General features: G+C 30.8%; 1 protein-coding gene across 1 annotated transcript in view; it reads right to left on the reverse strand.

The window, feature by feature from the left end:
* Window positions 1–357, reverse strand: part of LOC119589223 — a gene marked incomplete in the record, with an annotated part of 32,073 nt that overhangs the window by 13,443 nt on the left and 18,273 nt on the right. The window contains 1 exon segment of the mRNA XM_037937828.1: window positions 1–44. Within this exon segment, the coding sequence (XP_037793756.1) occupies window positions 1–44 (44 nt within the window).

The raw sequence follows: 357 nt of genomic DNA on the forward strand, positions 1-357 counted from the left end.
TGCCACACGTCGAAGAGAGAGTGGCTGCATTCTGGCAGTGGGATCTAGGAGAGTGGTAATGATAGAAGTTTAAAAAAAGAGGCAATGCAGATTAATTTATCTCTATGTTAAGAATGATAATACGTTGATATATTCATCTTAGTGTTAAAGAGAGACCGTACAGTGTTCGATTCACCAATTGTTAAATTCATCTCAATGTTAAACGAGACAATACACTCTAAAATTAATACACAAAAAGATGACACACTTTTAAATAAATACAGTGTTAAATTATCCTCGAAGTTAGAGATACATTATGTTGTTCAATTTATGTTAAATTCATCTCAATATTAAAAGTGAAAATACATATTGATTGTT

This window comes from Penaeus monodon, chromosome 25 (assembly GCF_015228065.2).
Source record: "Penaeus monodon isolate SGIC_2016 chromosome 25, NSTDA_Pmon_1, whole genome shotgun sequence".
In the NCBI taxonomy this organism is placed as follows: domain Eukaryota; kingdom Metazoa; phylum Arthropoda; class Malacostraca; order Decapoda; family Penaeidae; genus Penaeus; species Penaeus monodon.